The sequence below is a fragment of the Rhyacophila brunnea genome, unplaced genomic scaffold, assembly GCF_057557595.1.
Source record: "Rhyacophila brunnea isolate RB1 unplaced genomic scaffold, BYU_Rbru_1.0 scaffold_2, whole genome shotgun sequence".
In the NCBI taxonomy this organism is placed as follows: Eukaryota; Metazoa; Arthropoda; class Insecta; order Trichoptera; family Rhyacophilidae; genus Rhyacophila; species Rhyacophila brunnea.
The window spans coordinates 40,619,142-40,633,876 of NW_028232859.1; the positions used below are offsets into that span (position 1 = coordinate 40,619,142).

A 14,735-nucleotide genomic window follows, 5' to 3' on the forward strand; every position below is an offset into this window, starting at 1 on the left:
ATTGATATCGGTTAGTCATCCACGCCTTTTGTTCCAAACAGAATAATTAGATGTGAGATATATCGAACATTTTAATGTGGATACATTAAATTGCTCATATCTCCAAACTATGTTTCTGTGGCATATCATTGTCTTGCAATAACCTCTTCAATTGTGAAAATGATACTTTTACAAACACAATAAATGTTTTCCTTGGAAGTTGTATAAAAAATATTATGGGATTAGGTATAACCGTTATATTAGGTAATGTTTTTCTGTCATTTTACACGAGTCACGATCTTAATAATTAATATCTATGAATATTTTTCGTACATTCTTGAGGGGATAGTTCGTTGAAAACTTTGACCCACCAACACAAACGTTAATATAACGATTTCGTGACATAAATAATTTTGAAAAAAACTTAGAAATATAACTACTAGAAAGAATATTCTTTCAATAGTTTGTTGTGTTTATGCAATATGATTTTGACAGCATTTTCTTCTAAATTAATTAATACATATCATATTCATGTCATGAAATAATGAAAATAAAATTACTATAAGAATCCATGCACAGTTAATACGTCATCTAGGACCCTAGGTAGATAAAAAAAACCGATGAGTTTCAGGTACAAGTGCGCTATACATACTTGCTTTATAATGGTTTTTTAAATTACACTAAAATGAAATAAAAACAGACGATCGTTGATAACGATATATTTTTGTATCTACTTTTCTATTACAATGTATTGAAAAATGATTTATATTATCTAATCAGTGGTTATTATTCCCATTTCAGTACATAAAATCAAAGTAATATATATATACAGATTAATCTGCATAGCGAGTTATTGTCAGACGTATTTAACGTTCGCACATTATCATTATGTAATTAGATAAGTATTAAATTTTCATTAGTGTGAACATTTTGACAATATCATTGTCATTTTCTAAATGTGTGCTCGGTTTCAGAGGATAGACCCAATAACATTGAATGGACGGATATTAATAATTCCCAGGACCAAATTTACTATGGTGTCGCTGAGTTTCAAAATCCGCTATAACACTTTTTCATTATGTTGAGAAAATCAACAAAATTTTTTTGAACTAAAAAGGTTTTTGAATGTTCCAGTAGTGTTATAGCGGGATTTGATAGACACATTGATTTTGTTTCATAAATGACAGTTATTCGTAGCGGATTTTGAAAGAGTAGATAAAATTTTCATGTAGAGATTTTAATAACGAATCCAACGACATATCGTCTCTGTTCTGGCAGAACACACTAACTGGAGAATGCTAGTTTTGAGTAATTTGACTTTGAAGTTGTTAAAATGTTTGAAATGGTCTATCATGTGAGTTTATTAAGTAATCGTAAAAAGAATGACTTTAAAATGAAGACTGTTTATTTATTAAGAAGGTTTCCAGACGGTAAAGTTTGAAATAAGGAACATTTTGGTATAACTAACTCAATATGTCATTTTTTCGAATTAGTGTCTTCTGCCAGAACAGTGACGATATAATATATCTTAATTATTACAAAAGAGTGTTATAGCGGGTTTTGAAACTCACTGGACTAATCACTAAGGCTCGTTTCAGACGGGACACCGGTGTCGCGTTCGTATATAATATAGGAAGCCTTTGTATTCAAATAAAGGGGCCTTTGTATTATGTTTATGAACGCCCCAGAGCTAATGAGTCAACGCATAACTTCGCGTTATAAATTAGAACATAAAACTGGCTGCGGTAATAAAAACAAGTGTATCGGCGGCTTAAGAATGTAGCGGCCGACGGAAAAGTGTACCGGACACGCGTTGACTCATAAGCTGTGGGGCGTTCATAAACATAATACAAAGGCCTCCTATATTATATCGAGCGCGACACCGGTGTCCTGTCTGAAACGGGCCTAAAGAGTATATATCCCAGCGCCCCCAAATTGGTACCGAAAAATACATTTAAGAAATTCATGAGATGATTCTATGGGACGTCGGACAGTCTAAAATTGCGAGAGATCAACACTAAGTGCCCACCCTACCAAATGTTCGAATCGCGTTGTGTTTTTTCTCTTTATTAATTAGTTAGGTAATTCGTAAGTTAAGATTATCACAAATAAAAAAAATATTATGCAACGCCATTGGCCAACATCAATGCGTCTGAAATTAATGTAATTTTGTGGAGAAAAAGCAGAAAAGTATTATTAAAATATACTTAATATGAACATTTTTAAATGACATTCGGATATGCTTGTCTTGAATCATGGATTTGGCATTCCATCATCATTATCAGCAGCAGATATACAGATCCTCAAACATTCAAACAATTTTAGCGCCGCAGGCGAAATATCAGTTCAGTGACACTGACTTTCGGAATTATCCCGCGGACCTCCGCAATTTTCCGGGTACATAACCAGTACCCATGCATTCCGCACCGTCTTGCGATGAACACAATATAGCCTGTAGCTATAACTACGAGTTATTGCGAGCTGTCGTATCCACAAGCGGTTATCGAATACGCTTCGCCTAACGGTCATAATAATTATAAAGTATCGGGTACTAGTCGGTTATCTTGAAAATAGCCGATATTCTGGATTATTTGTTAGGATAACCTAACCTAAGCTAACCCAAACTAACAAATAATCTAGTACATCGGCTATTTTCAAAATGTGTTTGCCGCTGTATCCAGGATAAACGTATAGAACCAAGTATCGTTATTGTGCGTTTTTTTTAATATACCGCCGAATATATATAGACTATTGAAGGAAATATTTAATGTTCCAGATGATTGTAGCAATTCATGAGCCTTCCACTGACACAGGCCTTGCATGTTGTATAATACCGAGAGGAGTGGGGTCAACCCTTTAAGAATGATGTTCGATAGCGAAGTCATCTGGGTCACGAACCTCATTTTTCGTTTCTGGGGGGGTGTCCGGACGCGGAAACCACCCCTTTGTGTGCGAGCCTGCAGTCACGGAATCTACTCGCAAAACTTGTATTGTTTGCTAATTTGTCAAAATGCTTATTTATTTTATTGTTTTAAATCTTTTCTATTACTATACTGCAATATGTCATTGCTATACTGTCAAAAAGTATATAAGTACAAAGTACAACAATGTATAAAATATAAGTCCCTGGCACTACTCGCAGAGCCCCCGGTTAGGAATCACTGGACGTAACCATACCGTTTAACGAAACATTCGTTGACAAAGTTTCCGATAACTTTTAAAAGTTTATTTATGTGCAAAATCTTTGTTGGTTATATTTAATAACATAGTGTAGCTGAATAATATCTATTTTCAAAAAAATCAAAATACACTAAATTTAAACGATCATCAAACATGAACAAACACAGACTCATAGAAGGTAGAGATAATAATTATTGTCTACAAAAAGTTTTAAATGGGCGCTACTTTGGAACACTTACAGGATAATTAAGGTCAGTTTTGTATGATTTAAAAATAACCCATGCGTTTTATTATATTTTTTATGAAATATTTTATTCCGAGTTACAAATTTATTAAATCTCTACTTACCATGTTGGTCCATCGAGTAATTTTCGTAAATATTAGTTCCCTCGTAATCATTGTTATTATTTGATTGCGACATGATTGTTTATATAAATAATTATTTAACTGATAATATAGTAAAGTACACTTGCAAATCGGCACAATGCAAATTATACCATACTACATGCACTATGATTTTCACTACGCGTGAAGTTCTTTGAATAAAATTTCGACAGGTGCGTATTGTCGTCTGATGTATTTATTATATATTAAACATATTGTACTTTTGTTTCATATTGGTAATAATTATCTTAAATACTTACATTTTTTGTCTTATCTATGCTTATCTCTAGGACACGTTTAGATATCTGATAGCGTTGTCAGGTATTTATGCATGTGTCAGTGTCACACACCCAAATCATTTTTTATTATGTATTTTCTTAACGTCAAAAAAAAAATAGACTATATTATATCTTTTTGTTGATTAGCTAATCTGATACAAGATAAATATTTATTTGTTATTGGTATACGGATAGAGCTTGCGATTTCGTCGACATTTTTCGTTTCTCGAGATTCGGGAATTTTCGAATACAAGATTTTTTTCTCGAGACTTCGTGATAAGTCTATTGATTTTTGCAATTCGAAGTGCAGAGCTTTTTTAGTTTTTTTTTTTGCAAACATCGGCGATTCATTTAGTTTATGGCTTTTTGTTTAGCTTTTCTCATGCCATTTTTTTTGTATCCGAGCAATTTTAAGGTGACATCTAGCTTAAAAATACGAAACTTGCAATTTGAGTAGTTTTTTGGTAGATAATTTACGTTTTAATGTGTTTTAATTAATAAACCAAAAAGATTATATATAAAAATTATAAATCACATATAAACTTACAATTAAAACAAACGTTATAAATTGTGAATTCATTAAGATTAAAGGATGCCATCTTATACATAATATTATTTTATAGTTGTTTATTATTATAATTAAGTTTTCTATAATATATTCAAAATATTTTTGAATAATAATTCGTAGTTTCGATGGTTTTTATATTTGTTTTTAAAGAGATCGATTTTTATAAAAAATCAAAATGTGTTAACTTTATCCTTTTTATTTACATATTATATTAAATCGAATTTGAGTATGGTCTCAACATTTCAAATTACAAGCATCGTATTTTCCGCTAGGTGCGTCTGGTAGGCATTCGCGTTGTTTTATTTAAATTCCGGTTTCGGTAGACAGCTTTCTTTTTCCGTTCCAATTTCATTTTGTTATTTTTGCTTAGTAAAATTTCTCGAATTCTCGAGATTCTCATTGATGATTTCTTCAAAAATGAGAAATCGCGTAATTTCGATTTTTTCCCCTCTAGATTCACCTTTTCTGATTATTTTTTCGAGAATTCTTGAGACAAGATTTCTCGATCACGACCTCTATATGCGGATAATGTATTTGTTGTTTTCAAAAAATAGTAACAAAATTAAAACATTAATTTACCCGCACTTAAGTGGAGGGTGTAGTGGTGGCTTATGTGACATAGCCATGTAATCCTCATAGACTCGAATTACAACAAATCAACGCAAATTGACACTACCAATTAATGACAAAATTCGATGTTTGCAATTCTGTCTTATATTTTTATGCATGTGACAATTATATTGTTTTATGCCTGTGGGTCTATTCTATGCTTATCGACCGCTAAAGTGATAAAGTGAAAAATATTATCAAACTTAGGGTAGGTTTGTATCAAAATATTAGCACTTATTGTAACAATTACACGAAGCCGGTTTTTATTGTTGCAATAAGTGCGATATTTTAACAGCAGCAAGATAGGTGCTGTTAAAATATCGCACTTATTGCAACAATAAAAACCGGCTTCGTGTAATTGTTACAATAAGTGCTAATATTTTGATACAAACCTACCCTAAGTTTGATACTATTTATCAATTTAGTGTTCGATAAGTATAGAATAGACCCACTGGAAGGGGCTATACGAGCCTTAAATAAGCACTCAATATTCGTATTATGAACGCAAAAGTTAGATTTTTTATTGTTATTTTTATTTTACTTAATTTTATTGGATTACCCCTACACATTTGATGGACTTTTAGGTTTTGTCCCAGTGCTATGGAATTAATTATTTTTCTGACGCGAGGCCAACTGAGGCTTCCATTATACGAGAGTACCTATGTGAAATTAGGATAAACGATGAATAATTTGTACTCGGAGCTATGCAATATAATAATAATTATTGATAGTTTTATTCGATAGATTGACTTATCTGCGTACTCAAGTTTAACTAGTACCTACAGGTAAGATAACAATAATGTAACTTTAGGCTGCTCGGACATTGTCAGGTTCCTGTTAAAATTACTGATATGTGCGCATCTGTTAATAGTCATCAGATTTTTTTTTAATTCCCAAAAAAAATGTTGATGGAGCTGTGTAATTGCTTTGTAATAGTTTGTTTATTGTTGAAAACAAGTTTTATCGACTTACAAAATTAATATTAGTAATAAATGACAGTTTTTTTTTTGTGTCATAAATATATTTTATTCCACATTTTTTAATTACAATACCTAACTACAACAATCATTGAAACGTTTTAAATATTACATTTTTATGTTTGTGTTTATATTATTGAAATAAAATAGAAAACAAAATCATACAAAATAAGCATTTTGACATTTTGCATTCTTGGTAAGTAATATTGAAAGGTAAATATTGAAATATTCGATGTTTTATAATATAGGTAAGTTGTGAATATGAGAACTGAAATCATTCGCCGAAAATATTTTTTGCAATAGCACAGATAGACTGGTGCCGTAGTTGGTATAACATCATCTCAGATTTCTTGAAGTAGATACTTAGTTTAACACGTAAATAATGGCATTTGAAGAAAGGGTACCTAATAAAACAATTTATCATAATAAATTGAAAATTACGTACATATTTTGACATTTCATTTAGCTATGTATCACGCCCCGTATTTAAATAATAATAATATAATGTGATGTTTTAAGACATTCATAACGTACATTCATCTCTATATATTATTATAATGTTATATAATAAACGATACATTGTAATATTTATATTTAAATTTTTAGTAAAATAGGTTTATATGTAGTATATAATATATATATATATAAAATTTCAAATATCTTGTTTTGACAAGAAAAAATACATTCATTCGAAAAGTTGCAATGAATAATTAATGTTCTCTCTCATTCTAGAATATTTTATGTAAAATAAATAAAATATATGATATATATATATATAATATTTTCATTTTATTAGAAAATTTAAAAAAAGTAGTAATATGCAACAGTCAAAATTTTAACAATATAATATAGACTAATTTATTATCATCACCTTACATTAAGACATTAAAATGGAACAAATAATTAAAGTAGACGGCGAATCACGTATTGTGAATATGCCATAGACTTATGTTTTTTTAAATATTTGATTTATATCAAGTGCATAACATTTATTTCATTATTGACTAAGTTTTTATGACTAGTAATAGTAAGTCACCGTAAAAATTATAATACATAGACGATAATTGGAAACAATATTATATGTTAATTTAATATTCTATGAATATGCAACAACAGAGTCCATAGATAATTTCATGTCTACAGAATCATTTGAAGATGCTACATAATTATCTTGTTTTATAAATTAGGTTAGAAATAATACATAATATACTATATTTGGCTTCATTAACCAAAAGCATTAGAATAGTAGGTGAGTTACCCATAACTTAGAAAGAAACACTTACACATATTTATGAAATAAATATAATTTATTAATAGACAATAAAAACATTATACTTTACCACTTTACTACTTCAATCACAGTGTAAACGTGGGATAGAGGTTTTAATTAACGAGATAATTAATAATGTAGATTATCTATTGAATTGAGATGATAGATGTACCTAACTACCTATATTGTACTGAATATGTTCCACTTGCAATTATGTATATATCCACTGTAAAAAAATGTATTTTAATTTACCAAAAATTATGGAGAATGTAAATACAAATACATATACTAGGGAAAGATATTAAAACCAAGTTGATATTCAAGACGTGGATATATATTAAAATAAATAGGTACATGATACCTATACTCATTTCATAAATGACTAAAAGTGAGTATTAATAGTAGTAAAATACATAATATATATTTTTACTGATTCTATGGCAAGAATTACACATACTAGAACTGTGTTAAATAACATATATATATATAGATAATATATAAGTTTTATTTGGTAGAAAATATAATCATGATTTTACAGCAAGAATTTATAAGAACCAATAATATTAAATAAATTATAGGTACATGATTTATTTGTCAAATAAGAATACTTTTCTCTTAATGCTGGACAAGTTTATTGAAAAATAACAACAATAGAATAACATGTTTAAGAATTCGCGTTCATTGCCTTTTTTTGTATTTAGGGTAGAAGCTTGACATTCTAATCTATCGATTTAATGCCTGCTGCCATCCTGTGTTTGTTTCAATGGCTTGTGAAAGACAGTTGCCCTGGCCGCATTCTCCCTCCATGTCATCAGTCATGGTGTCGTGAAGGTCTCGCAAGGACATCACAGCGGCTCGGGCTGCTTCCTGGCATGCTTCACGTCCTCCGCACATTGAGTCGGCTTCGGAGAGGAAAATAAGGTCACATCCTGTTGGAGACGAGGGACCCTGAAAAGACAAACGCAAACGATGGTATGGATAAAAGTTTTCGATCATAAATGAAAAAATACCGTGATTCTATTACAATAACCGAACAAGAGAAAATTTAAGTTTAATTCATCAATATCATTATTATTGATCCCATCTTTTGCGATGCCGCCGGATTCAGCGTTTAGGTACTTTTTCTTCTTTCGACTATGTCCGATCCTAATAGGATCATATGGGCCTCCACAGAGTAGAGGTTTGTATTAACAGATTTTGTTTTTTACGAGAAATGGATGTCAGCCACTTGCTCAACCTATTAGGTCCATACCCTGACACACACAAATGGAAAAACAATATGTGTACTTGCCAGACCCAGGATTCGAACCTGGGACCCACGGCGTTATAGTCGAACGCTTAAACCACGCACTTACTTGGTGGTAAATCATGATAATTTATAAAATCACAAATTTCTCATTTAAAATTTCCACCCACTTCACTAAAAAATATCAACACGGAATTTTACCAATTTTCCCTTTCCCACAGTGTATCGCTCCTTTTCCACCATACAGTATTGACAATAATATTATAGCATCACATAACTCGAACGTAATTTTCGGTAGGTGCTTATACTTCATAAAACCCGCAATGTGACAGGAAGACGTGTCATAAAGCATTTTTTAAATGTAGAGAAAACCAAATAATAAACCCTGTTTATATTATGAGCGCTCGAAATGACCGGAGCGCAGTTACGGTCCATGAAATCACCGAGACTATCGCCCCATCTCGTGGAACAATTAATTTGACCGTCTAAGTCAGGTGTGTCACATAACAAAGAATCTAACATACTTATTTTTATAAAATATAAAATAGGTATACAATTGATTAAATGTGTCAATATTTTTTGAAAAATTGTCGGGCGCTCTTGTTCGTAAATTTTCCATCTTGAGCGCTGATATTATATCAAAAAAATATTTTCTTTTAAGATTTTATATAAATATTCTACTTATTTAAAAGTTTGTAATGTAATATTTAAAATTTGTTATATTCCTACTCACACATAGGTAACATATCTGGTGAAGACTGCAAAGAGGAAGGAATAGTTGCCCATGGTCTCCTGCTAATATGTCTATGCTATGACACCTTCTGACTATGCGGTCGAGGACAGGACAAGCACCCCCTTCAGATCCTAGGAATTAAAGAAAGGAAAATATTATAAATTTTTATATAGTATGTATATAGTGGGTATACTTTCAACTGAAGTTACGATAAAATATACTTTTTGTGATGTATAAAGAGCACTGCTTACCTTGAATGTGGTCTGGTTTATTCTTCATACCACTTCCTCCCATATAGCCTTCGGACATACTTTCAACCGGTCCATTTAAAAAGTGACCTGCTCCCTGCTCATTTTCGAAATCTTGATCACTAATTTGATCGACGCCATTGCTTTCTAGTACGTGTTTCAAATCTTCTTGTGCATTTGATCCAGACTGCATTTTATTTTGATTGTGTTTGGTTGCTGACATCCGTTTTTCTTTATCTTCTTCATAATCAATTGGGAGTTGATCTTTCATGGCAAATCGTTGGGCTTGCAAGCTCGCCTTGAATTCTTTGATAGCTTTTCGCATTTTCTCTAAGCTATACGCGGCCGCAAGACGGGAAAGAATCTTTTCTTTTATCTCTTGCTCTTCCTTTGTATCTAACCCATCGTTTGTCCCAGAATAGCGGAGCGCTTCGTCTACAATAACACTTTCCATATTTTTGAGTTTGTTATCCATATTATCTAACTTAATTTGATCTATTTGCTTAGGATTACGCTTCTCCGCACCATTGTTTTCTAATTCACTTAAAAAGTTTGGCTGTTGACTTAAAGAATCCGGACGGTCATGTAGACGGAAGTTTTTTAACGAATACGAATTCATGTACTTTTTTGCTTTGTTCAAATAAGACTCTTTCAAAGACTTAATGTCTCCATGGCTGTTTAGAGACTTCTTCTTTCTTTTATCAATGCCAAAGTAATTGGACCAGTCAATTGATTTCTTTTTTAGAATAATGGGATGCTCCATTTTTATATGAGTTTCTTCAGTATCATCAAAGCTAACCTCTTTGTTCTCTTCATTCTCGTGAGAGTGGTCATGACCATTTGAGCTACTGAGAAGAGGCGGTTTACTATCATGTTCATGACGGGAATGTGGATGATCGCTGTCATGGTGATGATCTGATTCCGTAACATGCTGACGAGTTTCTTCATTTTGATCAGAATGGGTTTCATTGCTATCATTAGAGTGTGCTGTTGCAGCTGGAGATTTTGATTCATGTGAATCATCGTCAGCAACACTACTGCGTTTAACCGGTTTTTGAATTATGCTATCGGCTTGGATCTCTGTATCTTTACCACCGAATATGTTACTGAGCTCTTTAATAACTCTAGGATCCGTACCGGAACTGCGAAACAGTTTCTTCTTGTCACTTTTTAAATTTCGTTTAACCATAGTTTGGTGATACATCGATGATGATGGTGAATAAGGGCTACTTCGTTTAGATACTGGGAATCTTTTCTCCTTTGAGTTATCATAAATATAATCTTCTTCTTCGGGTAAATCTTCAACTGGTTCATGTGGATTATTTAATGGCTGAAGTGCCAGCATATACTCATCACGAAGATCAGCTGACTTCTGCGGTGGTACCTCAAATGCTGGATACCGCTGGTCTTGATATCTGTTGTAGACAATTTTAGAAACATCTAAGTCGTCTTCTTCGTCACTGATTTTTTCATCTTTAAGATTTTCCACGACCGATGGATCACTTTGTGAAACAAACTTGAGCGAATAAAGAAAGTCATTAGGTGTATCACCGTCATCGATTCGTTGGTTAGAGCTTCGCTTTCGTTTAAATGCTATCGGTCCCCAGCCCGTTGGAGTATAGTCACCGGGAATCTGTCGTTTGCGAATATTTCTTTCTTTATATCCTCTTGGTAGATCTTCCGGAAATTCATTTTTGTATTTTCCCCACAGTTCTTTAAGTAGTTCAGCATTCTCAGTGTCTGACTTGTATCGCAGTTGATTTCTTCTCTGCTGCTCATCGGATTCTTCGTCTTGTTCTGAAAGTTCTTTCATGAATAGTTCCTTCAGTCGGTCTGACTGATAACTGCGTTTGACTTGACGTTCACGGAAAGACGATGACCTTTTCTTCTCATTGATATGATTGCGGTGGCCATTTATTTCCGCATTCCGATTCCGAAAAGGTGTTCCTTTGTAATTGAGTTCAAGATCATCGGGCGAAAAATCATCGTCTTTATTCAGATACTCTACCAAAATACCCTTTTCTGATGGCCGTCTATGGTCACTTTCGTCCATAAGTATTGGTGGACCATCTGAAAATAGTGAAGATATGTTGCATTAAACAACTTATCATAAAAACAAATAAATAAAATTTACATAAAGCTGATTTAAATTTTTGTATATAAGAAGAGCAATATAGGTAAGTACGTAAAGTAAGAACCCCACAATGGCCGAGCGGCTTACTTGTCGGCTAATGATGTCGTAGGTTCCAGGTTCGAATCCTGGGTCTGGCAAATACACATCTTGTTTTTCAATTAGTATTTGATTCAGAGTATGGACCTAATATAATATAATGTAAATAGATTGAGCAAGTGGCTAACAACCATTTCATGTAAAAACAAAACGATATATGTTTATAACCCCAACTCTGTTAAGACCCATAAATGATCTTATTAAGATCGGATATGGTCAAAAAATTGTGGAAATGAATGGAGATTAAGTCAATAAGTATCTAATCAACAACAAACAAATCGGTTGAAAAAAGTATTTCATACTGTAAACACCATAGTTTGAAATTAGGAATATATGGGAAAATGCCTCTTCGGAATTAGAACACTTAATATATTAAATTATCATAAAATAATTTAGAATATATAGAACATGATGCAATTTCTCAAAATTTACCGGTCAATTGTAAACTACAATGAAATTTAATAAATATATTTTACTATTATTTATATTTTTTTATGCAAATGATCGGTCTAGTTAGTGCAAATACCAATAAAATAATTATTTAAAAGGGTTCTATCACCGTGGATATCGTATGTACCAAAAAATGGCTGTATTAGTGTTATTACCTGATTGATAGCCCTGGTGATTATCAGATATGTATTCTAAGGCTCTCTCAGGAATTTGAAAGTTTGCTAGTGGGTAGGGTCCAGAAGGGGCCCGTCGGCGTCGTTCCAGTGCTCGCAGTGCTCCTTGTAACGATCCCCGGCTTCCGGTACCTCCGCCTCCCAAAACTGGCAACACTACCAATCCCAACAGCATCAGCTTTAGGCAGACATTTTTATCGAGTCGCCACATTGTGCGAAATTACACCGAAATCTGAAATGAAAAGAGAGAGAGAGTGATGATTTTGTTTTACAGTCTTTCATAAGTAATTATAATTAGGAGTTTAGGAGACTTGTAAGCTATGTAAGATAATATGTGAAGCGATTCAAAAGTATATAGATGTAATACTCTAAATTCAACCTTCATTCTGTGTAGTAGTGTATTAACGAGCCGCAAGACGATGTTGATACCAACCAACCAGAAAAACGCATACATATTGATACTCTGAGGTGAAAACAACCCAGATGTGGATTCGCTGATTCGATCATAATATGTGAAGATCGATGATAAATAATATGTCTTAAGGCGAATCCTCTACCTACCAGAGGCACCTAGCAGGAAAATATGAAGCCATTTTTTGATAATTTACAATTTAACCTGTATTAATTAATACGTATTAAATAGGATCTCAAAACATTCAAAAGAAAATTATTTAAAAAATGTTTTTAAAGTGTGAATTTGTTAAATGATCCTATCTTACTTTTTACACATTATTAGTTTATGGCCATACTTATTATTAAAATTTAGTTTATTAAGTTTTCTATGTCATGAAGAGATTTTTTAACAATTCATAGTTTTAATATTTTTTATATTTATTTTAATCGTTGATTTTTATAAAAATATAAATGTGTATAACTTGAAATCTATTATATTTATATCAAATATTATTTAGGTATCGCTCCAATATTGGAGCTCGATCGCGTTATGTGGTTCGTATGCGTTCATTATGAGGAGCGAAAATAATAATTAACTGTTTTTATTGATATACTTACATTAGTTGATAATTAATTTTTTTTATTTACTACCTACTAACGAGTATATAATAAACATTCAATATAACCCTAAATTAAAAATAACCGTTCTTAGGTAATAACTTTAGTAACGGATAACAAGTAATAAATTATTTATATATTTATTATTTTCTACTACAATGAGAAAACGTTTTTCCTATGGCTAATATATTATTATAACGAAACAAAATTATATTAAAAAATATATTGCATAGGTACATTTTACAAAATTTGGAAATATACACATTTTTTTGAAGTTCAAAGGTAATATACATAATATTACTAAGTAATACGCAAGTCATTGTTTTGTAACAGCGATTTCAGAAAAATTACTGAGCAATATTTTTTTTTAAAATAAACAGTATAATTAATATTATTGATAAACAAAATAATATTGATGAGCCAACATTTTCTTGTCATGCAGTGACTATTGATTTTTATATCGTATATTCGGCAATAATATATTTGATTAAAAATATATCGCAAGACGTAATGACGATTAAAATCCTCTTTATATTATTCTATTTACTATTTATTATGAAGAAGGTACAGTGTAAACTCGATATAAATGTGTGTGAAATAAAAGCTTATAAGAAAGTGTCACATAACCTCACCCCATCAGAGATGGTGTTTAATGATTATAATATCGTGTAAACACGCATACGTAGTTTTTAATTATTTCGGACAAAAATAGCACACCATGCATGGAATTGGATTCTAGTGGATTTTAATACCCACCCGTCATAATAAATTCAATTTAATGTACTTAGTCGTTATAGCTCCAAGTTACTATCAACAAGTTGAATAAATATAGTTTTAAATATTTTCTGCCACACAGTTGCGGAAATGGAGTTTCGCTTACATATTTTTTTTTGTTACCTACAATTTTTAGGAATACGGGCATTTATACATACTACCATTAGATACATATTCAATATACCTATTATAAACGTTGGCATTGGATATAATAAAAATCAGACATTTGTGTAGGTAGACATCAGAAAGAAATCATTGAATACAATGCTTGAATGCCTCAACGGAGGTATTGAACATATCAATATAACCACTATAAGAAAGAGAATGAAGTCTTGGTATTGATTTCATTATTTTCATGTGGCTTGTCAATTGTATTAGAAATTTTACAATATTGAGACATTATTGACAGCTGTCTTGAGCCAGAAAACGAGAAGATACAATTTATAGGATAGGAAGGCAACCATAATCGAATTTTCATTGAAGATAATCGGTATGAAGATCCAGTGGGTGGGTATTACGTGGAAAGATCACAAAAGAAGTAATGCACAAGGAAGCAAACAAGAAAGATTTTCTAAGTAATAGGTGTCGTCAAACCAGTTTAGTTTAGACCAAATAATACAGTAGT

General features: G+C 31.8%; 1 protein-coding gene across 1 annotated transcript in view; it reads right to left on the reverse strand.

The window, feature by feature from the left end:
• Window positions 1–6,015: 6,015 nt before the first annotated feature.
• Window positions 6,016–14,735, reverse strand: part of LOC147072324 (uncharacterized) — a 40,209-nt gene continuing 31,489 nt past the window's right edge. Inside the window, exons 2-5 of the mRNA XM_085947218.1 lie at window positions 12,308–12,557; window positions 9,476–11,542; window positions 9,225–9,355; window positions 6,016–8,193 (exon numbers count right to left, since the gene is read on the reverse strand). Of these exons, the coding sequence (XP_085803344.1) occupies window positions 7,969–8,193; window positions 9,225–9,355; window positions 9,476–11,542; window positions 12,308–12,536 (2,652 nt within the window). The 5' untranslated portion in view covers window positions 12,537–12,557 and the 3' untranslated portion in view covers window positions 6,016–7,968. The remainder of the gene's footprint in view (window positions 8,194–9,224; window positions 9,356–9,475; window positions 11,543–12,307; window positions 12,558–14,735) is intronic.